The following is a 26302-nucleotide window of genomic DNA, read 5'->3' on the forward strand; positions in this document are numbered from 1 at the left end:
TGTTGCTTCTTTCTGCACCCCTCATGCCAATTTTCTGCACCCCTCTCCTTCCTTCCTCACCACTTGCCTCTTTATGTACTGTTCTTGCCTCTTTATGCACTCTTCTTGCCTCGTTCTGCACCCGTCTTGCCTTTCTTCACCTCTGTTGCCTCTTTCTGCCCCTCTCTTGCCTATTTATGTACTCTTGTTGCCTCTTTCTGCACCTCCGTTGCCTCTTTCTGCACCTCCGTTGCCTCTTTCTGCACCTCTGTTGCCTCTTTCTGCCCCTCTCTTGCCTTTTTGCCCCTCTCTTGCCTTTTTGCCCCTCTCTTGCCTTTCCGCCCCTCTCGTGCCTCTTTCCGCCCCTCTCGTGCCTCTTTCTGCACCTCTTGCCTCTTGCTGCACCTCTTGCCTCTTGCTGCACCTCTCTTGCCTCTTGCTGCACTTCTCTTGCTGCACCTCTCTTGCCTCTTGCTGCACCTTGCTTGCTTCTTTCTGCACCTCTGTTGCTTTTCTGCATCCCTCTTGCCTCTGTTGCGCCCCTCTCCCTCTCTCTGCACCTTTCTTGCCTCTTTGTGCGCCCCTCCTTCTTGCTGCACCTCTCTTGACTCTTGCTGCACCTTTCTTACCTCTTTCTGCACCTCTATTGCTTGTTTCTGCACCTCTATTGCTCCTTTCTGCACCTCTATTGGTTCTTTCTGTACCCCTCTTGCCTCTTTCTGCATCAGTCTTTACTGTTTCTGTGCATCTTGCCTCTTTCTGCTACTCTCTTGCCTCTTTCTGCTCCTCTCTTGCCTCTTTCTGCACCTCTGTTGCCTCTTTCTGCACCTCTGTTGCCTCTTTCTGCACCTCTGTTGCCTCTTTCTGCACCTCTGTTGCCTCTTTCTGCACCTCTGTTGCCTCTTTATGCACCTCTGTTGCCTCTTTCTGCACCTCTGTTGCCTCTTTATGCACCTCTGTTGCCTCTTTATGCACCTCTGTTGCCTCTTTCTGCACCTCTTGCCTCTTTCTGCACCTCTGTTGCTTCTTTCTGCACCTCTGTTGCTTCTTGCTGCACCTCTGTGGCTTCTTTCTGCACTTCTCTTGCCTCTTTTCTCACCCCTCTTGCCTCTTTCTGTACCCCTCTTGCCTCTTTCTGTACCCCTCTTGCCTCTTTCTGTACCCCCTTGCCTTTCTGCACCTCTCCTGCCTCTTTCTGCACCCCTCCTGCCTCTTTCTGCACCCCTCTTGACTTTCTGCTCCCCTCTTGACTCTGCACTTATGTTGCTTCTTTCTGCACCCCTCTTGCCAATTTTCTGCACCCCTCTCCTTCCTTCCGCACCACTTGCCTCTTTATGTTCCGTTCTTGCCTCTTTATGTACTCTTCTTGCCTCGTTCTGCACCCGTCTTGCCTTTCTTCACCTCTGTTGCCTCTTTTTGCACCTCTGTTGCCTCTTTCTGCACCTCTGTTGCCTCTTTCTGCACTTCTTGCTTCTTTCTGCACCTCTTGCCTCTTTCTGCCCCTATCTTGCCTATTTATGTACTCTTGTTGCCTCTTTCTGCACCTCTGTTGCTTCTTTCTGCACCTCTGTTGCTTCTTTCTGCACCTCTGTTGCCTCTTTCTGCACCTCTCTTGCCTTTCTGCCCCTCTCTTGCCTTTCTGCCCCTCTCGTGCCTCTTTCTGCCCCTCGTGCCTTTCTGCCCCTCTCGTGCCTTTATGCCCCTCTCGTGCCTTTCTGCCCCTCTCGTGCCTCTTTCTGCCCCTCTCGTGCCTCTTTCTGCCCCTCTCGTGCCTCTTTCTGCCCCTCTCGTGCCTCTTTCTGCCCCTCTCGTGCCTCTTTCTGCCCCTCTCGTGCCTCTTTCTGCCCCTCTCGTGCCTCTTGCTGCACCTCTCGTGCCTCTTGCTGCCCCTCTCGTGCCTCTTTCTGCCCTTCTCGTGCCTCTTTCTGCCCTTCTCGTGCCTCTTTCTGCCCTTCTCGTGCCTCTTGCTGCCCTTCTCGTGCCTCTTGCTGCACTTCTCGTGCCTCTTGCTGCACTTCTCGTGCCTCTTGCTGCACTTCTCGTGCCTCTTGCTGCACTTCTCGTGCCTCTTGCTGCACTTCTCTTGCCTCTTGCTGCACTTCTCTTGCTGCACCTTGCTTGCTTCTTTCTGCACCTCTGTTGCCTCCTTCTGCACTTCTTGCTTCTTTCTGCACCTCTTGCCTCTTTCTGCCCCTCTCTTGCCTATTTATGTACTCTTGTTGCCTCTTTCTGCACCTCTGTTGCCTCTGTCTGCACCTCTGTTGCCTCTTTCTGCACCTCTGTTGCCTCTTTCTGCCCCTCTCTTGCCTTTCTGCCCCTCTCGTGCCTCTTTCTGCACCTCTTGCCTCTTGCTGCACCTCTCTTGCCTCTTGCTGCACTTCTCTTGCTGCACCTCTCTTGCCTCTTGCTGCACCTTGCTTGCTTCTTTCTGCACCTCTGTTGCTGCTTTCTGCACATCTGTTGCTTTTCTGCATCCCTCTTGCCTCTGTTGCGCCCCTCTCTCTGCACCTTTCTTGCCTCTTTGTGCGCCCCTCCTTCTTTCTGCACCTCTCTTGCCTCTTGCTGCACCTTTCTTACCTCTTTCTGCACATCTATTGCTTCTTTCTGAACCTCTGTTGCTTCTTTCTGAACCTCTGTTGCTTCTTTCTGCACCTCTGTTGCTTGTTTCTGCACCTCTATTGCTCCTTTCTGCACCTCTATTGGTTCTTTCTGTACCCCTCTTGCCTCTTTCTGCATCAGTCTTTACTGTTTCTGTGCATCTTGCCTCTTTCTGCTACTCTCTTGCCTCTTTCTGCTCCTCTGTTGCCTCTTTCTGCACCTCTTGCCTCTTTCTGCACCTCTTGCCTCTTTCTGCACCTCTTGCCTCTTTCTGCACCTCTTGCCTCTTTCTGCACCTCTTGCCTCTTTCTGCACCTCTTGCCTCTTTCTGCACCTCTTGCCTCTTTCTGCACTTCTCTTGCCTCTTTCTGCACTTCTCTTGCCTCTTTCTGCACTTCTCTTGCCTCTTTCTGCACTCCTCTTGCTTCTTTCTGCACCTCTGTTGCTTCTTGCTGCACCTCTGTGGCCTCTTTCTGCACTTCTCTTGCCTCTTTCTGTACCCCTCTTGCCTCTTTCTGTACCCCTCTTGCCTCTTTCTGTACCCCTCTTGCCTCTTTCTGTACCCCCTTGCCTTTCTGCACCTCTCCTGCCTCTTTCTGCACCCCTCCTGCCTCTTTCTGCACCCCTCTTGACTCTGCACTTATGTTGCTTCTTTCTGCACCCCTCTTGCCAATTTTCTGCACCCCTCTCCTTCCTTCCGCACCACTTGCCTCTTTATGTTCCGTTCTTGCCTCTTTATGTACTCTTCTTGCCTCGTTCTGCACCCGTCTTGCCTTTCTTCACCTCTGTTGCCTCTTTTTGCACCTATGGTGCCTCTTTCTGCACCTCTGTTGCCTCTTTCTGCACTTCTTGCTTCTTTCTGCACCTCTTGCCTCTTTCTGCCCCTATCTTGCCTATTTATGTACTCTTGGTGCCTCTTTCTGCACCTCTGTTGCTTCTTTCTGCACCTCTGTTGCTTCTTTCTGCACCTCTGTTGCTTCTTTCTGCACCTCTCTAGCCTCTTTCTGCACCACTCTTGCCTCTTTCTGCCCCTCTCGTGCCTCTTTCTGCCCCTCTCGTGCCTCTTTCTGCCCCTCTCGTGCCTCTTTCTGCCCCTCTCGTGCCTCTTTCTGCCCCTCTCGTGCCTCTTTCTGCCCCTCTCGTGCCTCTTTCTGCCCCTCTCGTGCCTCTTTCTGCCCCTCTCGTGCCTCTTGCTGCACTTCTCGTGCCTCTTGCTGCACTTCTCGTGCCTCTTGCTGCACTTCTCGTGCCTCTTGCTGCACTTCTCGTGCCTCTTGCTGCACTTCTCGTGCCTCTTGCTGCACTTCTCGTGCCTCTTGCTGCACTTCTCGTGCCTCTTGCTGCACTTCTCTTGCTGCACCTCTCCTGCCTCTTGCTGCACCTTGCTTGCTTCTTTCTGCACCTCTGTTGCTTCTTTCTGCACATCTGTTGCTTTTCTGCATCCCTCTTGCCTCTGTTGCGCCCCTCTCCCTCTCCCTGCACCTCTCTTGCCTCTTTTTGCGCCCCTCCTTCTTTCTGCACCTCTCTTGCCTCTTGCTGCACCTCTCTTATCTCTTTCTGCACATCTATTGCTTCTTTCTGCACATCTGTTGCTTCTTTCAGCACATCTGTTGCTTCTTCCTGCACCTCTATTGCTGGTTTCTGCACATCTATAGCTCCTTTCTGCACCTCTATTGGTTCTTTCTGTACCCCTCTTGCCTCTTTCTGTATCAGTATTTCTTGTTTCTTTGCCTCTCGCCTCTTTCTGCTCCTCTCCTCTTTCTGCACCTCTCTTGCCTCTTTCTGCACCTCTCTTGCCTCTTTCTGCACCTCTCTTGCCTCTTTCTGCACCTCTCTTGCCTCTATCTGCACCTCTCTTGCCTCTATCTGCACCTCTCTTGCCTCTATCTGCTCCTCTCTTGCCTCTATCTGCTCCTCTCTTGCCTCTATCTGCTCCTCTCTTGCCTCTATCTGCTCCTCTCTTGCCTCTATCTGCTCCTCTCGTGCCTCTTTCTGCACCTCTCTTGCCTCTTTCTGCTCCTCTCTCTCTTTCTGGAGCTCTCTTCCCTCTACCTGCAGCCCTCTTCCCTCTACCTGCACCTCTCTTCCCTCTACCTGCAGCTCTCTTCCCTCTACCTGCAGCTCTCTTCCCTCTACCTGCAGCTCTCTTCCCTCTACCTGCAGCTCTCTTCCCTCTACCTGCAGCTCTCTTCCCTCTACCTGCAGCTCTCTTCCCTCTACCTGCAGCTCTTTCCTCTTTCTGCAGCTCTCTTCTTTCTGCACCTCTTTTGCTGCACCTCCCTTGCCTCTTTATGCACCTCCCTTGCCTCTTTATGCACCCCGCTTGCCTCTTTATATACCCTGCTTACCTCTTTATACACCCCGCTTGCCTCTTCATACACCCCGCTTGCCTCTTCATACACCCCGCTTGCCTCTTCATACACCCCGATTGCCTCTTCATGCACCCCGATTGCCTCTTTATGCACCCCGATTGCCTCTTTATGCACCCCGATTGCCTCTTTATGCACCCCGATTGCCTCTTTATGCACCCCGATTGCCTCTTTATGCACCCCGCTTGCCTCTTTATGCACCCCCTTTGCCTCTTTATGTACCCCCCTTGCCTCTATGCACCCCTCTCGCCTCTTTCTGCACCCCTCTTGCCTCTTTCTGAACCCCTCTCCCTCTTTTCTGTACCTCTCTTGCCTCTTTCTGCGCCTATGTTGCTTCTTTCTGCACCTCTTTTGCCTCTTTCTGCACCCCTTTTGCCTCTTTCTGCACCCCTTTTGCCTCTTTCTGCACCCCTTGCCTCTTTCTGCACCCCTTGCCTCTTTCTGCACCCCTTGCCTCTTTCTGCACCCCTCTTGCCTCTTTCTGCACCTCTGTTGCCTCTTTCTACACCTATTTTAGTTCTTTCTTCACCTCTGCTGGTTCTTTCTGCACTTCTCTTGCTTCTTTCAGCATCTCTTGCCTCTTTCTGCAGTTCTATTGTTTCTTTCTGTACCTCTCTTGCTTCCTTCTGCACCCCTCTTGCCTCTTTCTGCACCTTTATTTCGTCTTTCTGCACCTCCCTTTGCTCTTTGTGCACTGCTCTTCCCTCTTTCTGCACCTCTGTTGCTTCTTTCTGCACTCGTCTTCGCTCTTTCTGCACTTCTCTTGCCTCTTTCTGCACCTCTCTTGCCTCTTTCTGCACCTCTCATGCCTCTTTCTGCACCTCTCTTGCCTCTTTCTGCACCTCTCATGCTTCTTTCTGTACCCCTGGTCCCTCTTTCTGCACTTCCCTTGCCTCTTTTTGCACTTCTCTTACCTATTATTGTACCTTGTTGCTTCTTCCTGCACCGCTGTTGCTTCTTCCTGCACTATTGTTGATTTTTTTGGCACCACTCTTGCCTCTTTCTGCACCGCTCTTGCCTCTTTCTGCAGTTCTATTGCTTCTATCAGCATCTTTGTTTACTTTTGGACTTCTCTTGCCTCTTTCTGCACCTCTTTTGCTTCTTATTTTTAAACTTGTTTTGTTTCTTTCTACACCTCTCTTGCTGCTTTCTGTACTCCTCTTGCCTCTTTTTGCGCGAATCTTGCTTTTTTCTTCACCCCTCTTGCCTCTTTCTGCACACCTCTTGACTCTGCACCTCTGTTGCTCTTTCTGCACACCTCTTGCCTCTTTCAGCACACTTATTTCCTCTTTCTTCACCCCTCTTGCCTCTTTCTGCACTCCTGTTCCCTCTTGCCTCTTTCTGCACTTCTGTTGCTTCTTTCTGCACCTCTTTAGCTTCTTTCTCTACCCCTCTTGCCACTTCCTGCACCAGTCTTTCCTGTTTCTTTGCCTCTTGTCTCTCTGCACCTCTGCTGCCTCTTTCTGCACCTCTGCTGCCTCTTTCTGCACCTCTGCTGCCTCTTTCTACACCTCTGTCGCCTCTTTTTGCACCTCTGTGCCTCTTTCTGCACTTGTCTTGCACCCCTCCTGACTCACTCTGCACTCCTCTTCCTGCACCACTCTTCCCATCTTTATGCACCCCTGTTCGCCCTTGCCTCTTTCTGCACTTCTGATACTTCTTTCTGCACCTCTTTTGCTTCTTTCTGCACCTCTTTTGCTTCTTTCTGTACCCCTCTTGCCACTTTATGCACCCGTCTTTACTGTTTCTGTACCTCTCTTGTCTCTCCACACCTCTCTGTCTCTCTGGACCTCTCTTGCCTCTTTCTGCACCTCTGTTGCTTTCTGTACCTCTGTTGCCTCTTTCTGCACCTCTTGCCTCTTTCTGCACTTCTCTTGCTTCTTTCTGCACTTCTCTTGCTTCTTTCTGCACCCCTGTTGCTCTGTTGCTTCTTTCTGCACCTATGTTGCTTCTTTCTGCACCCATGTTGCTTCTTTCTGCACCTCTGTTGCTTCTTTCTGCACCTCTGTTGCTTCTTGCTGCACCTCTGTTGCTTCTTGCTGCACCTCTGTTGCTTCTTGCTGCACCTCTGTGGCTGCTTTCTGCACTTCTCTTGCTTCTTTACTCACCTCTCTTGCTTCTTTCTGCAGCTCTCTTGCCTCTTTCTGTACCCCTCTTGCCTCTTTCTGTACCCCTCTTGCCTCTTTCTGTACCCCTCTTGCCTCTTTCTGCACCTCTCTTGCCTTTCTGCACCTCTCTTGCCTCTTGCTGCACTTCTCTTGCTGCACTTCTCTTGCCTCTTGCTGCACATCTCTTGCCTCTTGCTGCACCTTGCTTGCTTCCTTCTGCACCTCTGTTGCTTCTTTCTGCACATCTGTTGCTTTTCTGCATCCCTCTTGCCTCTGCTGCGCCCCTCTCCCTCTCTCTGCACCTTTCTTGCCTCTTGTGTGCCCCTCCTTCTTTTTGCACCTCTCTTGCCTCTTGCTGTACCTCTCTTACCTCTTTCTGCACATCTATTGCTTCTTCCTGCACCTCTATTGCTTGTTTCTGCACATCTATTGCTCCTTTCTGCACCTCTATTGGTTCTTTCTGTACCCCTCTTGCCTCTTTCTGCATCAGTCTTTCCTGTTACTGTGCCTCCCGCCTCTTTCTGCTCCTTTCTTGCCTCTTTCTGCTCCTCTCTTGCCTCTTTCTGCTCCTCTCTTGCCTCTTTCTGCTCCTCTCTTGCCTCTTTCTTCACCCTCTTGCCTCTTTCTGCACTTCTCTTGCTCTTTTTAGCATCTCTTGCTTCTTTCTGCACACGTCTTGACTTTCTGCACTCCTCTTCCTGCACCATTCTTCCCGCACCTCTCGTGCCTCTTTCTGCGCACCTCTCGTGCCTCTTTCTGCGCACCTCTCGTGCCTCTTTCTGCGCACCTCTCGTGCCTCTTTCTGCGCACCTCTCGTGCCTCTTTCTGCGCACCTCTCGTGCCTCTTTCTGCGCACCTCTCGTGCCTCTTTCTGCGCACCTCTCGTGCCTCTTTCTGCATCCCTCGTGCCTCTTTCTGCATCCCTCGTGCCTCTTTCTGCACCCCTCGTGCCTCTTTCTGCACCCCTCGTGCCTCTTTCTGCACCCCTCGTGCCTCTTTCTGCACCCCTCGTGCCTCTTTCTGCACCCCTCGTGCCTCTTTCTGCACCCCTCGTGCCTCTTTCTGCACCCCTCGTGCCTCTTTCTGCACCCCTCGTGCCTCTTCCTGCACCCCTCGTGCCTCTTTCTGCACCCTCTTGATTCTTTCTGCACCCCTATTGCCTCTTTCTATACTACTCTTGCTTCTTTCTGCAGTAATAGTATAGGATATAATATGATTTTTGTGTTTTTAATTAAATTTGTACTTGCACTGTTTGTATTTCATTTTTTGGTATGATATCAAAATGTCAGTGAAACTGGAAACTGAATCTGATACTCAACTGTTGTGGCAGCTTGCTCTTCAAGAATGCCCTCATATCTCCATTAGTTTCTCTGTGATTATGTAAACGCTGATATTATCCCTCCTCACTCTGCCTCGCAATGAAGTGATATTTTGTTTCAAGTGCTAGATGTCCATCCATGACTTTAATTCGCTAATCGTCCATCTTTTCCACCCTTTTTCATCTCAATTCAACCCAGCAAGGAATGTTGCCACATCTGATATAGTTCAATTAAGTTCTGCTGTCATTTAGCAATTTCAGTCAACTTATCCCAATCTAGCACCAATCACTTAAGTTTCCCTCATGATTGTGTTCAATATGATATATTACGAAGCTGTCTGTGGTATTGTTGAAAAGCAGTTGTGTGAATTTTAGGATTGCCTGGGAGGAGGTCAATAGGTTTCAAGCCACAAGATCAGGATATGGGTAAGGCAGCCACTTTTTACATACAGTGTGTGCTGTTCTCCATCTGTTGTTGCTTTATAGTGCAGTTCATACACAACAATAGATCATGTGTCCCAAAGTGAGTGTACAAGCATTCTGCAATGGAATTGAGTATACTCAGTCAGGGTTCGTGTTGTACGAACCTCATTGCAACTCATAGTATCATTTGTACCAGTTCCATGTGCTGGAGTGCGGTGGATCTAGTCCTAAACAATAAATGTCAAATGAACTGATGAGAAGGAACACATAAAACAATTTAGAGCACAGTGGGAGCCTGAATCCAAGATGGCTCCCAACTGTGACTGGAGCCAGGCAATTCCGGCGCAAGTACACGCTACAAAGAAATTAAAAGTAGGTCACTGCCTTAGCAGCTGACAAGCAGATGCGAGCGTCAGGAATGGAAAATGCCCCACTCGGGAGCTGACGCCCACTCAAGATCCTTCATGCTGCTTAGGCTGTGATACTTGATGTTTGTTGTTGTTCTAGATGTATTGGATGTCTGTATACTCCTGCAATTGACTTGACATTTGTGTGGACTCCAATGGGTCACGGGTAGGATTCCAGTTTTATTAATATCCCCCGGACAGTCCTCATGATTTCCCATAGAGGCCAATATAAGAGCATATTGACAAGGTCAAGTCTTTTGGTTCTCATTGGGTAGTAATTCTAACTTTTGGGCATTCACTGTGTTTTTTCCTTTGTACCAGTATGATTAAATACAGTTTTGATGTGAGCTTTGGGTTGTATCACTTTGCTGAGGTAAAACTGTGTTTATGGTTTGGATGTTTGTTGAATCTGCTCTAGCTTATGACCCTTTTGAACTTTTATTTTTTTTAAATTTCTTTATTCGTGATTGTACATACAAGGCAGAACATACCTATATTCGTCATACATTTAATAATCCCGGTTTTCTATTTTCGCCCCAACAATAGGTAAAACAGTGGTAAAGTCTGTCGTTTCGGACCCATGTAACCTCTATAACTTCAATATGCCCTCTCGGCGTGCGACAGTACATATCTATCTGCGGGAAGTTTGATATAGAACGTCTATATTCACTCAAATGACTGAAGAAGAATACCTGTGCCCTCCCACTCCCACCCCAACTATCCTGCCCCTAACCCTCCCTTCTCCTGAGCGCAAGGGTCTCTCATTGGTACAATTCTCCAGTCTACAGTATTGACCACTCTTTTACAGTGGTAATACATAAACATAAACACCAGATCTGGTATTGGTATGATCTATCCCCAGACATCTTTACTCAGTGTGTATCATGCGGTTTATCTTTCTGGGATGGTGCCGGGTCCAGTCTATCTAACTCCAGTAGCATGACCTCCCAATCCATTGCCATGGGGTTTTTCCGTCTCCCAGTTTCCTCCTCTCTCTTAAGGGTGATACTCTCTACCTGGCCCCATTTTACTACATCCCTCCTCCATGTCTCCACACTAGGCGCTGTGGGGGATTTCCATCTCATTGTGATCACTCTGCTCGCCAAGAGGAGAGCTTGGTCTATAAATCTCAGTTTGGCTTTCAGTGTTTTAGGGCGGTGGCGAGCTCCCACTAAGCAATACAAGGCATTCTCCTGTACTCGCACGTGTGTGACCTCTCTTAGTGTCTGACATACCTCCCCCCAATATCTCCTCAGTTGTGGGCATGCACAAAGCGATGGAGGAGGCCCGCCTCATCCGCTCTGCACCGAGGGCAACAATGGGGAGAGTCTGGGAACATCTGGTGGATCTTCTCCGGGGTTAGGTACGCCCTATGAAGAACCATGGTCTGAATAAATTTGAATTTTACATTCCGTGAGACTCTTTTAGGGTGTTCGAGTACCGTCTGCCATATATTATCTGTTAGTTCTTCCCTGCATCATCTGCCCAAGTGTCCCGTAATGTAGTGAGTGATATCGCTGCGTGTATTCTGATCCTGGTATATAACCAACGGACCAAGTGACCACCAGTCCCCATATAATGCATCAGAGGCACTAGCTCTTGCCGAGGTGGTTGTATTCGTTGCGGCGCCCAGGTTATCCGAATATAGTGGGACACTGTGGCATGCAATAAGTACTGTCTGTCAGAGGTCCCTGTGACTTGTACAAATGTGTTGTGGTTCCGAAGTGTCATCACCGAAGAAACTCCCTATTTCCTCAATCCCGTTCTCTGTCCAGTGGTTCAGTGTTTGCCTTATTAGTCTCCCCTGTGGTGTTGGGATGCCCAGTAAGGGGATGTTCCCGGCATAGAGTGTTACTGACACAGTGTATGCTAGTGCCTTCTTCCAGCAAGTGAGGGCCGTAGGAAGCAATGGGTGACATTTCTGTGGTATCTTACTCTTCGGCAGCAGCAAACTATGTAGTTCTCCCCAATCTAATCGGTCCGTCACTAGTCCAAACTCGTGTAGGTTCCTGTCTGCCAACCAGTATGACAACCACTGGAGCTGGCTGGCGTAATACCCTCGGAAATCTGGGGCTCCTAGGCCTCCCAGTCTGGTGTCAAGCTGGAGTTTGCAGAGACATATCCGCCTTCTGCCCGTCCCCCATATGAGATTGATCAGCAGAGTGTTTATCGTGTTAAATACCTGTTGTGGGAGACATACCGGCAGGTTGACGAAAAAATACAATAAGCGAGGGAGAATGACCATCGCAATGCGACCCATGACGGACAGAGGCAATGAGGTCCAAAAACCAATGCTGCTGCGGAGACTGGTAATGGCCATGGAGATATTACCATCTATCTGGTCCTGCGTTGTCCTATATATTCGAATCCCCAGGTATCTAAAGGTGGACTGTGCCACCGGGATCTGATAGGCTCCGAAGGGTATGGAAGAAGGATGAGGTGCTTCCCAGAAATAAAAGCCAACCGATTTGTCTTGGTTTATGGCCAATCCCGACACTATTTAGAACTTGCAAAAAGTGTCGCACAATTGTGTATGGTCCGCTTCCAGATCCCGGAGGTATATCAACATGTCATCCGCATATACGGAAATTAGATGGGATGTCCCTGCCACTGGGATGCCAACCTTTCCGTGTGCACCCGGAGGGCAATGGCCAGTGGCTCAAGCGCCAGAACAAACGGCATCGGGGATAGGGGGCAGCCATGCGGGGTACCCCTATGCACTGGGTACTCTGATGAAACATATCGCCCCGTTCGCGCCCGGGCAGTGGGGTCGGTGTACAGCAACCAAATCCATTACAATAAAGGAGCAGGAAAGCCAAAGCGTTTCAGAGCTTCGAACATGAAGGGCCATGAAAGGGAGTCAAACGATTGTCTGGGTTTATGGCTAATCCCGACACTATTTAGAACCTGCAAAAAGTGTTGTACAATTGTGTATGGTCCGCTTCCAGATCCCGAAGGTATATCAACATGTCATCCGCATATACGGAAATTAGATGGGATGTCCCTGCCACTGGGATGCCCAACCTTTCCGTGTGCACCCGGAGGGCAATGGCCAGTGGCTCAAGCGCCAGAACAAACGGCATCGGGGACAGGGGGCAGCCCTGCCGGGTACCCCTATGCACTGGGTACTCTGACGAAACATATCGCCCTGTTCGCGCCCAGGCAGTGGGGTCGGTGTACAGCAACCAAATCCATTACAATAAAGGAGCAGGAAAGCCGAAACGTTTCAGAGCTTCGAACATGAAGGGCCATGAAAGGGAGTCAAACGCCTGCTTTAGGTCCAGTGTAATGCACCCCACTCGGTTCAGTTCCTTTGGTGATGCAGCCATTAGTGCGTGCAGGCGTCTCGTATTCAGGTAAGTATTACGCCCAGGTAGGAATCCACACTGGTCCCGGTGTATAAGAGCGGGCAGGTGAGGTTGGTTCCGCAGGGCAATAGCCTTGCTCAATATTTTATATTCTGTGGACAGCATGGATAGAGGTCTATAGTTTGCCAGTTCCAGGACATCCCTGCTTAGGTATGGAGATTACTAGGGCCTGCATGGTTGACCTCGGCAAGTGTCCTCCTTCATACGCTGTCCTGTAGATCTTTTCCAGGTCCCGTACCAGAGTCTCAGCATAGGTCGAGTAGAACTCCACCGGGAGCCCAATCATGCCCGGCGTCTTATTTCTATTTAAGTGTTTAGTCGCAACGCGTATCATGTTGCGTGATAGGCCCCTCAATTGCCTTCTGTGTGTCTGCTGCTAAGGATGGGAAGGGGAGATCGCGCATAAACTCAGCTATCTGCTCAGAGTCTTCTAAGCCTATAGGAGCATATAGTGCCTTCAGGTGGTCGTGGAATGCCAGGTTAATCGCGGATTGTGTGTGCACTAGGGCGCCCGGTTATGTATTTGAGTGATTGTCGGTGAGTCCGGTATATCCCACACCAAACGGGCCAGAAGAGCACCGGAACGGTCTGCTTCAGTGTGTTGTCTCCGCAGGTAAGCCTTATAATCTACGTTTCGCAGTGACTCTAACGTCTCTGCGTGATCAATGTATAATTCTTGCAATTCCTTTTTTTTTTATTCCGGATCTATGCTCGCCTCCCGCTCAAGCACCTTTAGTCGTTCCTCCATCTCGCATAATTTCTTGTGTATTTCTTGTCTGGCCCCCACCAATTGACCTATCACTACCCCCCGTACTACTACCTTCATTGCATCCCACACCACCAGATTAGAGGAAGCGGAATCCCAATTATCTTCCAAGCAGTGTGTTAGGGCGTCAAACAGGGTCGCCCGAAATAGTCCGTCCTCTAGGAGATGTGGGTTAAGTCTCCAGGTTGGTCCCTGGGTCGGCACCCTGCCCCAGTGGGGAGTAATCGCCAGGGCCCTTTGGTCCGAAATGGTTTTTGCCAGATACTCCGAGGAACCAACCGTCGTGATCAGAGTACGGGAGCACATAAAGCGGTCTATGCGGGTGTGTAGATCGTGCACCGGGGAATAAAAGGAGTATTCTTTATAGGAGGGTTGTAGTGTTCGCCAGATATCATTCAGTCCCCAGCCGTCTGACCATGTTGTAAATGTGTCGGTCAGCTTCGTGGCACAGGACGCCTGGAGGGGGGGTGTAATCTGTCCAGGTCCAGATCCTGCACAGCATTCGAGTCCCCCCCTGCTCCCCTCCCCCACCCAAGTACCCAGGGGATTTCGGCCCAGTCCGATAATGCCATCCCAACCTTGTGTAGGAATTTGTACTGTTCGTAATTCGGGGCATATATACTGCCCAGGATTATCAGTGTGCCATCTAGGGTGCCCTTAACTACGATGTTTTTCTGCCCTGATCGTCCATCCTCCTTTCCAGTTCTACGAAAGGTGTCCTGTGGCGAACCCAAATGATTGCCCCTCTGGAAAAAGCAGAGTATGACGTGAAATAAATGGTGCCCCTCCACTTCTTCCTCAGCTGTTGCACTTCTGATGTCTTGAGGTGTGATTCTTGTATGAAGGCTATTTGTGTCTGTTGTCTGAGGAGGAAAAAGTGAACTCTGTGTCGTTTCTGCACTGCTCCTAGACCCCGCACATTCCAGGTAATGAGTTTGTACGACCCAGCCTTCTCAGCCATGATCCTCCGTTGTTAGATATATCAGTGTCAGTAGTCGTTTACAAGGATCCCATAAGATAAGCGCCCAGGAGAATACATATCCCAGAGTTTCTAACAAAAACAGAACCAACTCGACACAGCGGTGCAACCCAGCTGAGCCCAACATAAACCAATGTAACATGAAAGTCCGAAGTCTTGTGCATTCGCCATTGGGGGGGCGGCTTAGCACACACACGTTCATTGTGTTGTTGTCATCAGGCGCTGTCGGCTCGAAGGTAGCCCAGCCAGAGAGTGTAGCTTACAAAGAATGCAAAAGCATATTTCGAAACTGTTGCAGCGGGGCAATCAGTGGGTCCCTCTCAGTACCTTGTAGGAGTGTCTTCTGTATACAACCTCTATAAACAAGGTGGGTTCTAGGTAGAGCTACCTAAGTGTCACTAGTTCCTGTGACTGCATCCCACCCCACAAGCATATAACCACTCAGGAATATTACAGGGTCTGCACTGTACAATATAATAAAAAGGATACGATGAAGTGCATTCGAGGGAGACTCTGCTAGGATGTACCATCCATCCAGTCAATTATCCATTAGCTCATCCACAGCTCGGGGAGTGACTGCGGGGAATAGGATCACACTGTTCTCTTAATCTGATTGTAGTGTGCTGTCCTCTGAGTCCGTAGTTATTTTCGCTGCATCTTCTCAAAATTTACCAGCCATCGACAGTGCCCAGAGCTGGTCCTTCTTCTGTTGTGCCTGATGGGCCTTGTCGGTTCCTCTCCCTCCCGGCTCCTGGGGACCGTCCATCGTCGTGGTCCGAACCTTCCTTCGAATTGCCGGTAGCAGCCGTTTGGCAGCTGTCTTGGCTACCATCAATGCCCATCACTTCCAGCCATTCGTCAGCGTCAGAGGGGCTCTCGAAGATGTGAGTTTTCCACCCGTGTATTACTTTCAGACGGGCAGGGAAAAGTAACGCATATTTCAGCTGTGCCTTCCTAAGTTTCTTCTTTACCTCCAGGTACGACGCCCGCCGTTTCTGCACTACATTTGTATAGTCTGGGTAGAGGGACACCCCGCTGGTTTTCGAAGTGGATGGTGGACTTCTCTCTGGCTCTCTGTAGAAGGACATCCCTATCCCGGTAATTCAGGATACAGACTATCAAAGGGCGTGGTGGGCATCCCGGTCTAGGCTGGCCAGACGGGATCCTGTGCGCACGTTCCACGCAGAAGTATGGGGATAGCCCTTCTGTTGTAATCTGGTTGCGGAACCAATGTTCCATAAAATCCGCAGCCTTCGTCCCCTCGTATCTTTCCGGCAGGCCAATCACTCTTATATTGTTGCCGCGATTTCGCCCTTCTGCATCCTCCACCCTATCCATCAGGGAAGTGACCTGGTTCTGCAGCTTCTGTATGGAGGTAGTGTGTTCCGCCGCTGTTGGTGTACGGTCTGCAACCGCTAGTCCCTGGTCCCTGACCTTCTCCGCCAGTTTGGCGTGGTCTGCCTTCAGAAGAGAAAAATTGGTGGTGAGGGTCCCTAATTGTTGTTCCATCGCTATCCTAGAGTCTCTGATTTCTTGAAGGATAAGGTCAAGCTTGTCCATTTGTTGTGCACCTGGTTGGGCCATTTCAGCAACCCCCGGACGGCCTCTGCCCTCTCCAGCCCCAGTCTGCTGGTGGGGCCCCTCCGGCTCTCCCTGTCTTTCAGTGGTTTTCGCGCCTCTACGCACCATGTCGTCTTTGTACCAGGGTCTCACTCACTCCAGAACGCGGTCGTAGCGCCGGTCTCACTCCTGTAGAATAGGTGCCTCTTCCCGTAAGGTGTAGGTGGCTGTCCCCCCGGAGCGACCAATCGTTTGGTAGTGCGTGGGCAGGGGGGGGGGGGGGGGCTGGTATGGTCCGCACTGGGCCGACCCATGAGTAGAGCGCCCCTGGCCCGCACCAGCCTCTCCGGGGTCCCCTCAATCTTCAGGCGCACCCCCTCCCTGGGACCCACTCACACCCCGAACTATTGAGGCTAGTGACCCCCGGATACCGTCCTTCCGTACGTCCGGCGCTGCCAGGGATCTTATTCTCCACACTGATCTCAAGTTTCCTCCGGTCTCAGTTGTGCCCCTCTCCTCACCATGTCCTGTGGTGCCTACTCTGTGTCTTTTAGGTACCTCGCTAGCCATGCACATACACTGCGGAGTGATGGACAACTCTCCGATTGCTGCTCAGGGCCGTCAGTGGGAAGGAGGGGGGAGAGGGGGTGGGAGAAAGGCTCCGCCGTCCTAGGCTTGCACTGCGCCCCCCTGATAGCACCGTCTCACCCCCCGGCGTCTGAGTCTCAGTCCTCGGCCCTCTGCAGCGCGTTTAGGATGGCGCCGATGGTGTTTCCTAAGCACCCTCCAGGGCAGCCCCGATCCACGCGGTGTACCTTCACTGCGCAACCCGTCCCCTCACCCAGGTCGGATTCGTGTACGGGCGGAAGCGCCGACAGCAGTGTTCACCGCCGTGGCTTCCGGGTTTCAATCCGCGGCCGTCCGCCGCGCATCAGGAATGGTGCCGATGGGGTTACCGGAGCGCCCTCCAGGGCAGCCGTGATCAGTGAGGCGCACAGTCTCTCGGCAGCCCGTCCCTCTTACACGGGGTCCGATCCGAGTCTTATGCGGGGGGGAAGCTCCAGTATTATTTCCCACTGCCGAGGGAGGCCCACGGCCCATCCTCAGCGATCCCCTGGCTGGCCATAAAACCTCTCGCACAGCCCGCGTATCAAGCCATCCGGGCGCCGCCTCCATGCCACTCCCCGGCTCCAACAGCTCACGCCGCCAAGCTGGCCCTCTCCTCTCTCTCCTCCTCTCCCGGGCGGAATCAAGGCCAGTTATCATCGGGACCGGGCCCAGAGCTGCAGCCCAGCCCCGTCCGCTGTTACCAGTCTGTTTGCACTTCGTGCGGTGCCCGCAGCTCCTCTTCAGCAGGATCTGTCTCTCGGCCAGGCCCGAAGCTCTAGCAGTCGCCGTCCGCCATCGTGGCTGTTCGGCCACGCCCCCCCATGACCCTTTTGAACTTAACCATCTCCCGTACAATTAAACTGGTGATAAGGGTGCCTTTTTGTTTAATTGTGATTGTGTCAGCTAGTAGGATTAAGTTAGCTTACAAGCTTACTGGAAGCCCTATTCGGTCCTTTTCTTCAACTGCATTTATACTGAATCTAGATGTATATGTCAAGTGATCTCGCCATGCTGGATGCTGGTAATGAGCTCGTGTTTTTTAGGTAGAGCCTAGCCAGCGCGCATGCGCTGTCTGCAAGTCCTGCTGTAATCAGGTTTGGGAGTGTAATCCTGCCTGCTGTTTATAATTGGTTCCCTCCTGTAGACTATCTTCTTTGATGGCTTCTCATTGGCTGGTGCTCCCAATACATCACTTCCTTTCTTTAATCAGGAGCACCTGCAGAGTACAGTTTCCTTACACTGTACCTGTTCATTTGTTCCTTTGGGAATTACTTCAACTAAGAGGCCTTGTTCACAACAGCACTGTAAATGGAAAACAGCATTAGAATGGTGTTCTGCGGGCTTCTTCCGGGTTGTAGAAGCCGAGAGCACTCTATTGTCTGCAATGGAGTGCTCAACATTACAATGTTCCAATATAAAATTATGCCTTTACCTCTTTTCAGATGTGGTGCTTAGTATTTAAATATGAAATGCATCTGTCTTGTGGGCACTACTCTGCTTTACTTTGGACAAAAATTGGCGTTTGGATAGGGGTGGAAAACCTCATGCTCGCTTCATAGGATTTCATTAATGATTAGCATTTAGTCATTCTGTTTTTTTTTAGAGATAACACCAGGTAAACCTACTAATAAAAATATAGAATTACTCCTCTAAAAAGCAGCTTCCTCAGTTTGTATAAAGAACAAAAATAGAGTAATGTAATTCATTCAGAGATAATTATCCTGGTGAATATACTTTACTTTAGGAGATACTTATACTCATTTTACATAACTTTAGCTAAGCTAAGAGAGCAAACATATTAATGAAACGTTTTCTTGTAAAGGCATGCCCAACAGAAAAATGTGTACTTTTTGTTTCATTTATTGTTTTTTTGTAGGTATTGGATGAAGCTGACCGGATGTTAGATATGGGTTTTGAACCACAGATAATGAAGATTTTGATCGACGTACGTCCTGACAGGCAGACCATTATGACAAGGTAACAGGTCCCTTTTTAAATGTGTGTTTTGCTTTGTTGGTTTCCCGCCGGTATTTCAGGTTTTTTGGACATTTCTCCTGCAATGAAAATGATCAATGTAACAAATGATTGTTGTACTGACATCAGCGCTTAATTTGAGCCAGTGGTTTCTGGTGCTCAGCACTTAATCATCAACACCGGCTCTATTGTTTTATGAGCACCAGCTAAGGACACACTTATTTTTGGTAGGCACGGAGAGATTAAGTGATTTGTTCTCAATGATAGGATGTTGAGCCAATGCCGAGGCTCAAACCTGGTTCCCCAGCTACAAAGTTGGCAGTTCTGTCCATTAGGCCACAGCCCTGGCTTTTATTTTGTTTACAAATGAACCACTGATTGACATGTATATGTGCATACAGCATGGTCTGAGGCATGGGCACTCGCAAACTTTTTCCCAAGGGCTGAAAAGTTTGGTCTGTGGTGTGAACGAAGGCTGAATTGCTGGCGATCGGGGAGGGAGGTGAGTGGGGGGGATGTTTAGGCTGGTATTGTTGTCAGAGTGGGTCGAAGCATGAATGTTTCTAAATAAGTTTGAAAACTATCACTTGAAAAAAAATACTTCTCAATGCAATGATATAATCTCATGTTCGAAGGTGAAACGGTACTACATGTTAATGCAATACACTTTTTGAATTTTGAGGAGACTATCATTATTCACAGTTGTTGGCAAGATGTCTTTAAAAAATTATGGTGTTTCTGAAGCTAAGCAATCCAGGATACTCTAGTTAATTCCTTTTTTAGGTCAAGCATAGCATTGCAGCATATGCGCTGCTTGCTTTGTGATGCATGCTGTAGTAGGGTATGTTTTAGAAGTGCTGTGGAAGCCCCGCCCATATATTTCATTGGCTGGTGTCCTCGTCCATGGTAAATGCTGGCTTCCGATTGATAATGAGGCTTCTTAGCCCCTCCTAGTTACCGCCCTGTCTCCTTTTGTGACCGGCGAGCAGGACTGGATCTTTTACTTGTGGTGTTACACTTCCTCCTTCGTTAGTCGGAAAGCACTATATTTTTTTCCGTTCGGCTTTGCAAATGCTTATTTAAAATATTGGATGGGTTGCGCCTTTAGCCCTTGACCTTGCTGTTCATACTCTGCTGGAAGCATCGCATGTCGCGGATAGGGCCACTCCGTCATCACTTGGGTAGTCATGTTCACTGTATAGCGCTGTGATTCCTGTCGGAATGAGCGCTTTCGGAGCCTGGGTGACCTTCAGCTTTTGACCCAGAGTGTGTGGCCTGCTGACAGTACATGCATGATGCAGACGAGTCAAATTGGACAATAGCCAACAAGGCTGGAGTCAACGACTGAGTTGTTTAATGTTGGGTCCTGTTTTGCAGCTTGGGGTTTTCACGCCTCGTGCCAGCACCGTCAGTGCAGGGATAAACCGAGGCTTAGGAAACATGAGGCCAGATCCCTGTTAGATTCCTGCTTGGACGACGAACAAAAGCTGTTTTTCTCCCCGGTGTGCGTTTTTTTTCTTCTTTTTTTCCAGTGTCGAGGGCCTGGCTCCTCTTCCGGAAGCCGAGAGAGCGGCTCAAGCAGATGAGCTGTGTATTAAAGAGGGACTATACAGACTTTGTAAAATGGAAATGTGTGTTAATAAAACCACAAGCTTGAAATGTAACCCGTGCTTTGAAACTGATTGTTCTGGTGATGGTCAAAGCCAGTAGGCACACCTTTTGTGTACTGAGAGTCATTTTCAGCCAGTGCCTGTAGGCGCGCCCGATCAGGTCGAAGTGACTAGGAGGGAAGGAAGCAGGCGCAAAGGGTGATTGTTGACAACTTTGACATAATGTTACTGCAGCACATTGCAGATGGGAAGAGGACCCTGCAGTGAGGGTGAGTGGAGGAGAGTGCAGTGCTTCCTTTGCTAGAAACCTGTAAATGTCAGCAGCCGGGCATTTTGTTTTAGCAGAAGGAGAACATTGTGCGCTGTCACACTAGGGGTTTTGCAGTCGACACAACCCTACATCCTACTGAGAGTGATAAATTAAATTACTACTTGAAGCGTCTTGAAGCCCAAGGCTCAATATGAAGTGAAACTTGAAGGCTTAACTTCTGATCGCGGCTTTGGCGCCTGCCCAGACTATTGTTATTTTTAGCTGAGCACTTAAGCTCCCTCTGCCTACAACTATTAAAGCATATGTAGTGTACGTGTAAAGTGAAAAAAGTATCATGCAAACAGGTGAAAATGACAACATACGGTCTACAATCTTGATTTCTTTTCTAAATGCTACTGATGCACAGTGGTTCCGTCTCACACGTCATCACCCACCACACGGATGTGCTGCATTACACATACACTCATAGTTGAGCGAATTAGGCGCTTTATGCTTTTGTCGTGTTTCGACGAGCTAGCCGTGAGTTGAAGCTTTGAATAACCAGGTCAGCCTTTCATCCTTCCGGAGCTGACTACTGGAGTACTGTTAAAGTGAGTGTTGGACTTTGCCCTTTTTGCAGGGTCATCCCTAAACTTTTTGCCTTTCTCCTAGCTTTTTTTCTGACATGGTGTTGGTGGTTTTAGGACTCTGGGCACTTTAGCACTGCTGTCCAGTGTAAAGTGCGTGTGCTCTCCGAGTTAAAGTTTGGTAAGATTGGTCTACACCTATTTGGCCTATTTAATTTACCTGTCAGTCCCTTGTAAAGTGGTATCCTGTCAGACCCTTGTAAATTGGTATCCCATATACCCAGTGTCGGTAGATTAAATGCTACTGGTGGGCTTGCAGCGCTGATTGCGCCACCCACCAAAGTAGTCTTTCAAACCTATCTCAGGCCTCTGCCATTGCAGGGCCTGTGCGCGCAGTATCACTGCCACTGTGACGTGGCACCTAAAGTGGGTGCCATGTATGTGACCCCTAAGGCAGGCCTTAGCTAGCCCTAAGGGCAGGGTGCATTGTAGGTAAAAGATAGGACATGTACCTTAAGTGTGTGACATGTCCTGGTAGTGACAAACAGCCATTTTGGTTTCTCACTACTGTGGGGCCTCCGTCCCATAGGAATACATTGGGGATTCCCTGATAAGTGTTTCAGTGGTAATTCCTGATATGAGAGGCGCAGCGTGGTCAAGTTTGGTATGATTGGAATAGTGATAATAAATGCTACGTAATGGTGTGCACATATTTATTATAACTATTGTAGAAATACCACTTTTAGAAATTGGCATTTCTGTGTGCTATGGGTCTGCCTGCCTGATGTGAATTGCATTTCTGGCTTTTGAGTGACAGGGGCAGGTGAGGTGTGTGTGGCTCCAGGAGGGGCAGGGTGAGTCAGCGCTAGGCTGAATGGGACATTTGTATTTGGAGTAGTGGGAGGAGAAGTCCCTGGATAGGGTTGTGCCTGCCCTAGTGAATGCTGGCTCCGCCCCCCCTGTGGTGTGTCTGACGGCCGAGCTCCCAAAGAAGGGTGTGAGAACTGTAAACCGAGTGCTCCAGAACCAGTTCTAGCTGGTCCCCCCCAAGCCCTGTGCTCTGCGCACAAAGTAAAATGTGGCATAAATGTAGGGGCTGTGACCCCATGTTCGGGGTTCTGTTCCTGGACCTTTGGGGGCTTGCTGCTGCTGGGGCCAAGGAGGAACCACCATGGGGGCTTGCCTCCCTGCTGGAGGGCCCTGTGTGCTGGCCTCCCTGGACCCCGCTATGCCCCTTGATCCCTAAGGACTTTTCCTGCTGGAGTTGTGGCTCCTAGCGCCTCGTGAGCACTTTTCTTTTGCTCCCAGGAGAGAGGAACCTGTTTTCCTGCAGCTATGTGCTGCTGGAAGTTTCCTGGAGGGAACGCCGGTGTGAGGGGTTCCCCCGTGCCTGGGGACGGAGCGGGAGCCCACCCCGCCTTTATGGTTCTCGAGCCGGTAGCCCACCCCGCATGGTAATGTGCACAAAGAATGGGAGCCTACCCCACTTTTGTATTTACGGGTGCCCACCCTGCGTCTGCTTTGAGTCTGGCGCTTGCCCATCCCGCCTTGCACCAAGAGGAGGAAGAGAAACGACCGCCGCAATAGAATGGCGACCAGTAAGCCAGGCGCATCCGCCTGACTGTGGGCGGGGCCTGCTGGCAAGCGCGAGAACCTCGCTGGCACCTTTTCCACCCCCCTTTGCTGCCTTGGCCGCAGGAGAGCCGCCGGAAGGGAGTTGAGGGGCTGCAGCTGATCAGCGGGGCTCCCGTAGCGAAGGGAGGGCCCGCGTGTTGCTGCACCGACCTTGAGGAGGAAATCCAGGTGGGAGCCTACCCTGCCTGCATGTCACTTGTAACGCGAGGAGAAGGAGTCCTGTGCAGCTGTCTCCCCGGTATCCACAAGGAAAGAGAAGGAGCCTCCCCCGGGTCCTGGAGCAGAGGAGAGGAGCCTCCGCGCCGCACCAGTGAGTGGGGCTTTACGTTGCCTATTGTGGTTGCCTCCCCCCCTGCCAAAGGGGGCACGAGAAGAGCTCCGTGACGTGGGGGCTCCCCGAGTCACATTGTCGGTGCCTGAGTGGTCCCGCAGGAAAGCGGGCCACTCCAACATTGGGGCATGTTATGTTTTAAGGGTCCTAGTGTGGGACTCCAGAGGGGCCGGGTTGGAAGCCCGGTGGGGGCACATTGTCGGTGCCCTCCCCTGTGGTCGCTCCTGAGGCACAGTGGTGCAAGTCTCGCCCACATTTCTGCCACAGCTGCCCCGTCTGGCAGTGGGCAGCTGCAACGTTGGACATATTGGTTCGAAATGTCCCAGTGGGGGCACTCAAGGCCAGGGGCACCAGTGGCTATTGTGTTCTTCAGTTGCGCCGCCGTAGCGAGCAACTGCAAAATTGGGGGCCAGTTCTTTGGGAGTGAGGAAGTGATGAGTTGCACCCCATGCCCCAGTGCATTGCACACTTTTTGTTTGCTGCATTGGCAGCCAGAGGGCCAGTACACTGTCCTGGAGGAACCCTCACTTTGTGGACATAGGGCATTTGAGCCCTCTGAAAAGGCCAGTTGGCTAGGGGGACTGTGTTGTGTTGGTAGGGTGCAAGGCCCTAAGATAATGCCCGCAGAGGTGGCATAATGTGGGTAGGCTTATATGATGATTGCACAATCTGCAATGCCCTAATGCGATGGCGTAATGTGATGTATGCTTGTGATGCCTATGACATAATGTGTTAATGTGTAGGGTGTTTATGCTGCTGAGGCCTAGTGCGTAATATGTTTATGCTAATGAGGTTTGGGCCTAATGTGATTTATTGCCTAATGTCATGCTATGATATTTTAGGATGATGTCCAATTCTAATGTGATAATGCTTAGGTCATTATGGTACCAGTGGTTACTGTTGATGTAACCTTGTGTGGAGTTTCTTTTGTGGTGTGCCTAGTGTGTTGCTGCTGTGTGTGTGTGTGTGTTGCGCAAACGCTTTACACATTGCCTCTGGGATAAGCCTGACTGCTCGTGCCAAGCTACCAAGGGGGTGAGTAGGGCTTATCGGTGTGTAACTCCCTTGCCCTGACTAGAGTGGTGGTGTCTGCCTGGCTTAGGCGCAAGCCCTAGCCAACCAGAAACACTATTTCTAACAGTGAGTCATAGTAACACTTGGTGTTTAGAGCACTGTGAAGTGGCACTATTATGTTTACAATAACAATAACTATAACAAGCATTTGCAATGCAGTAGGTCTCACATTTACGCAAGTTTAAGCTATTGGCATTGTAAATGACAGTGCCTTTTATTTATGTTTTAAAAACAAAAACAAAATTCAAAGGCATTGTCATTTGCAATGTCAATAGCTGAATGCCATATCATTCAAGCAAAAGATGCCCAAACTAATGGTAGGCGATATTCAAAGGGGCCTCAAAATCTGCTTCATTTCTTGGAATCTGAATGGTTTGAGATGCCCGCGTAGGCAAAGGTTGATCTTTAAGTATTAAGAACTTTCTCCAGCACAGGTTTGTCTTTTGCAGGAGACTCACTTGAGTTTAACTGAGTCACAGACAATTTATTCAAAAATTCCCTGGATACAGTGTTTTTGTTCTTCCCAGCATTCAATAAATAGTCGTGGGGTAGCAATTTTGGTGAAGAAAGGGACTCCTTGCAGGATTAAATCTGTACAGACAGGGGAGGAGCCAAGATGGCGGCGGAGACGGACGTGTAGACGCCCGGCTCCCCGATCCTTTGTTCCCTGCGGCACCATCCTGTTCCCTATCCTGGCGCAGAGTCGTCGCGGGAGGAAGCGCACATCGCGCTGATACCGGGGGTGTTCCTCCGGTGTCCCTACCAGTCCGAACTCCGACGATAGGGCGAGCTGACCTGCTGCACGTAATGGCGCCCTGGAGCCGGACTCCGTGTCCCTGCACGCCGCCGGAGAAGTCTTCCATTCCGTGAGCTGCTGGAGCAGTGCAGTGCTGGACGCCCCATGCGGATTCTAGGCTGTGGGAGAGCCTGTATTTACCTTTGCTGAACGGTGTGCGCCGACCGACGGTGGGTCCATCCAGCTTCACAGTCCTTTTGAGACACAGAGGTGAGCCGCATTGCTCCTTTCTCCCGTGTGTGGGACCGCCTGCCGGGATCTGCCGTTTCCCTCGATCCTGCGGGCAAATAAGCGAGGGGGTTTCCTGCTCATCACTACCCGCTGTAGACGGATCCAGCTATCCGGAGTCTGCACCCCGCCGGTTTACTGATAGCTTGCCTCGGTTATCGGTGAAACCCCTCGCAGTGAACATGGCGGCCGTCCCCTTTGTGTTTGGCATGGGCTTTACCTCGGCTACTGAAGAGGCTGTACGGAGTGCGCTTGGGCGATGGGGGGGACGCGGTGATACACACCAGACTGCGGCCGAGGCGACTCCCCAGCCTGCATTTACCTGCGCTTCCATAATGAGTGCGATCACTGAACTAAGGGCAGTTTGGTATGAGCGCTCTCGGGCGCTGGAAATGAAACTAGATGAAGCCGCGCTTGAACTCAGAGATGTATCTCTTTACTGCTCTCCTTTTCCCACCGATCGGCCCCCTCACGACGAGGTGCGGGCTACATTGTTGCAGCGCGCCTGTGAACTGAGAAACACTGCTGATTCCGATGCCTTGGATGCACTGCTGTCTGTCGACCCTGACATTGGCACAAAGTTTCCTATCCTGCCCTCGAGTTCTATCCTGACCAAGGCATCACCATCATTCCACGTGGATCGGCGGGCACAGCTTCTTTCTTTATTGAATATTTACAACCTGCACAATGCGATTCTACGTCCCTGTAACCTACTACTTCATATGGACTTTGGAATGTTGTCCTTCTGGGCTGCCAAAAATGTGTGTGACTGGACGTGGCCATTTTGCCCTGGAGGTTCATCTCTCTGCCGAGTGCGGCCATCTTGTCCCTTTGTTCTACCTGAGGCGGGGCTTTCACTGGAGCTATGTTTGGGACTACGTTTGCGGTCTGGCCAGGGCTAGAAGTGCCCATATTCATGCGAACTGTGTCTGACGGATGGCTGGGACTCGGGATGGGTCGCCTCCTCAGCGCGATGTTGTGCTACACGATGTCCTTCCCGATTTCCTTTATGCTCGATACTCCTTGCTTGTTTATGATGATTAGGGGGAGGTGACTATTGTGATCGGGGTAGCCCGGGTGACTTAGGAACTGGCCCTCCTCGTGTCCTATTAGGCGCGGGGGTGGGGGGGGTCTTCGTGGGGAAGTATGTTCAAAGTTGCATCCACTATCGGGTCAGGGGGGGGTTTTTTTTTTTGTTATTATTGACTTGCTAGCTGCCGGGGATGGGGTTGGCACTGATTCACTTATTCCATGAACACGTACCATGTTATGACTTCTTCAATTGCACTGCAATATCTGATTGTGTCTGTGCCGATGCTTAGTAACGGTGTAA

The 26302-nt window shown here is 50.5% G+C and overlaps 1 protein-coding gene across 1 annotated transcript in view; it reads left to right on the plus strand.

The window, feature by feature from the left end:
• The window catches only part of DDX43 (DEAD-box helicase 43), a 995487-nt gene that overhangs the window by 331996 nt on the left and 637189 nt on the right, over positions 1–26302 (plus strand). Inside the window, exon 10 of the mRNA XM_086925221.1 lies at positions 18361–18461. Coding sequence (XP_086781347.1) covers positions 18361–18461 — 101 coding nt within the window. The remainder of the gene's footprint in view (positions 1–18360; positions 18462–26302) is intronic.

This window comes from Lissotriton vulgaris, chromosome 6 (genome assembly GCF_964263255.1).
Source record: "Lissotriton vulgaris chromosome 6, aLisVul1.2, whole genome shotgun sequence".
Classification (NCBI taxonomy): domain Eukaryota; kingdom Metazoa; phylum Chordata; class Amphibia; order Caudata; family Salamandridae; genus Lissotriton; species Lissotriton vulgaris.